Below are 2,796 nucleotides of genomic sequence, written 5' to 3' on the forward strand. Positions count from 1 at the left end.
ATTCAACGGAATATTATAGGGCCAAGATATAATGGACTACTACATATTCCAAAATGAATGGACCATGAAAATATGCTAAGTAAAAGAAGCCAGACACAGAAGGCCACACGCTGAGATTTTATTTATTTATTTGAAATATTCAGAATGGGAAAATCTACAGAGCTGGAAAGCAGATTTGATTAGTGGTCACAAGGGACTGACGTATGGAGAAGTAGGGATGACTGCTTTAACGGGTGTAGGGTTTATTCTGAGGATAATGAGAATGTCCTGAAACTAGACACATGAGTATAAATGGACTACATGCCAATGAACTGTACATTCTAAAATGGTCAAAATGGTAGTCTGCTATATGCAATCACTACAAATTAATAGAACAAGCATATATATGCATAATTTTCAAAAAGTCCAGGGGACAAACATATGTAGAAAACAATTTAGGAAATTATTTTTCAAGTAACACTGCACTTCCTCATGGTGAAGGCCTTCTTCCTATCCGTGTGTCATACAAACTTCTTAAAAAGTCATCAGGTCATGCCCAGATCCTTCCTCTATGGAAGAGGTCACACCTACCTCCAATTACTCGAATATTGTTGTCCTTTGTCAAAATAGCTTCAGCATGGAAAATCAGAACTGGAATTCTCCTGCAGCCTCCCGTCCACATGACACATGGATGATCCCTACACACATAACAAAATGCTGAATTAATTTACAGCTTAAAAATCTGAATTAACCGGCCAGGCCTGGTACCACATGCCTTTAAACCCAGCACTGAGGCAGGTGGACTTCTGTGAGATCAAGGCCAGCCTGATCTACATAACCTGTTTCAATCAAGCTAGGAGCTACAGCTAAATCCTGTCTCAAAAAAAAATCTGAATTAACAGCTGAAGCAGATTACTATGGCTTATTTCTCAGTAGTTTTCCAATAAGTTCACGCTATATACCCGTAACTAAACAGAATTTTCACATAATCTCATTTAACTCTCTTGCACATACTATGAGCAGAAGCAAAAAGCGTCTCTGAGAGGTTCAGTTACTTGCCCACAATCATGCAACTGGCAGAGTGGACAAATATGTGAATTCAGTGACTGTGTTCTTCCTATTCTGTACCAAATAATCACATTTCAGTAAGGTTCTGAGAATTAACCACTTCAACTAAATTCTTAAGAAAATTTAAGCTAATACATTCCTTACAGGGAGTAAGATCCACTCTAAAAAAATGTCACATGGCCACATCTCTTCACAAAAGCCACACCCCAAATCTCAGGACCAAGACATATCCTCCCAACCCAAACTTAAAAAATTCATACCTGGCCAGACCACCAATTTTAGAAATCAGTCAGCCCTGGGATTTGCCTTGAGCTACCAAAAGCCTTTTGGAGAAGAAAGCAAACTCTATATACCTACTTCATTTTCTGTCTTCTAGAAAAAGAAGCATGGATGCTTGTTCCCTATGCTGGAATGGGGGACAGTACCGACTGGTGAGAAATGGCAGTCATGAGACTTGTCAGTTAGCAAGATCCATCTTTTTTTTCTATTTTGCATGTTTTTAATCTTAGATACCTGTAAAATGTGGGCATGGGCCCAAATGATTCCTATGATCTTGTCCAGCTACAGTTTCCCCACTATGTCTATGCCAGTACACAGATGGAAAAATAGGGGCAGAGTCTGGAAACTACCCAAAGGTCCTTGTCACTCCGGCACTAGCTACAAACTGGCAGCACTGTGCCTTCATATTTGCAAACAATAGATTGCTGCTACAGTTCAAAATGCCCTACAAGGATCACAAGAAACAGATCCACAGCTGGGAAGAGCGAAGGTCCAGGCTACACTCTGTAGAAGGCAAATCCCTGACAGAAAAATCATTCTACCTACAACCCATGGAAAGATAAGAGTAGATAAATTATTAATTTAATGGTGTAAAGAGCATTTCAGGCAGGTGTTAAACTGTCATTAAAAACAATGTAGCCGGGCGTGGTGGTGCACGCCTTTAATCCCAGCACTCAGGAGGCAGAGGCAGGCAGATCTCTGAGTTCAAGGCCAACCTGGTCTACATAGTGAGTTCCAGGACAGCTGGGGCTACAGGGAGACCCTGTCTCAAAAAGACCAAAAAAAAGAAGCAATGTTCCCTGGCAGAGGTGGATTGCAATAAAAACAAGCATTTTCTCTTTTTAAAAAAGAAGCATTTCCACCAGGTGGTGCTAACAGGAAAAAAAAAATCAAAATAATTAGGAAACTGAAAATTGGGGGTTTAAATTTTCAATTACACCAAAAACTGGCATACATTAAGAAAGTTTGCTTTTTTATGTATGAAGGAATAAAATATTTGAATGACATGTTACTGAAGTAGACCAAGTGACTGTTTTTCCAAAGATCCTAAGAACATACAGCCTCCTGGGAGGCAGCCTACATACTGAAGATGGAGATGTGAAGCAGTGCTTGTCTCCTGCTTCTGTGCCTTCTTCACACCAGTGTCCCTGCTGGACACCTTCCCACTTCTCTGTTAACCTCCATGCCTTCCAACCAAGTCTCCCTGCCCCACAGGGTTTCCCTAGCTTGCTCAGCCCATGCAGAAGCCCCCCTACTCTGAGATCCTGCAGTAACTGTTTAATGCTGGTCTTTGATACAATGCCATCTTTTAGGATAGAAATTAAGGTTAATATATACATATATTAACATATATATACACACACACACATATATTAGTGATTAAAAAAAGTTACATCAAGTTCTTACAGGGAAGTTTTCACAGCTACATATAAATTTGTATTGGGGATACTCAAGCAACAGAATAGTTTC

General features: G+C 39.9%; 1 protein-coding gene across 2 annotated transcripts in view; it reads right to left on the bottom strand.

Annotated features, from left to right (window-relative positions):
- LOC103747338 (tubulin polyglutamylase TTLL5) overlaps positions 1–2,796 on the bottom strand; it is a 21,853-nt gene that overhangs the window by 14,363 nt on the left and 4,694 nt on the right. For both annotated transcript variants that reach the window (XM_029554395.1, XM_008849709.3), the window contains exon 3: positions 571–677. In XM_029554395.1, the coding sequence (XP_029410255.1) occupies positions 571–677 (107 nt within the window). The remainder of the gene's footprint in view (positions 1–570; positions 678–2,796) is intronic.

This window comes from Nannospalax galili, unplaced genomic scaffold (assembly GCF_000622305.1).
Source record: "Nannospalax galili isolate Female #2095 unplaced genomic scaffold, S.galili_v1.0 scaffold24, whole genome shotgun sequence".
NCBI classification, from domain to species: Eukaryota; Metazoa; Chordata; class Mammalia; order Rodentia; family Spalacidae; genus Nannospalax; species Nannospalax galili.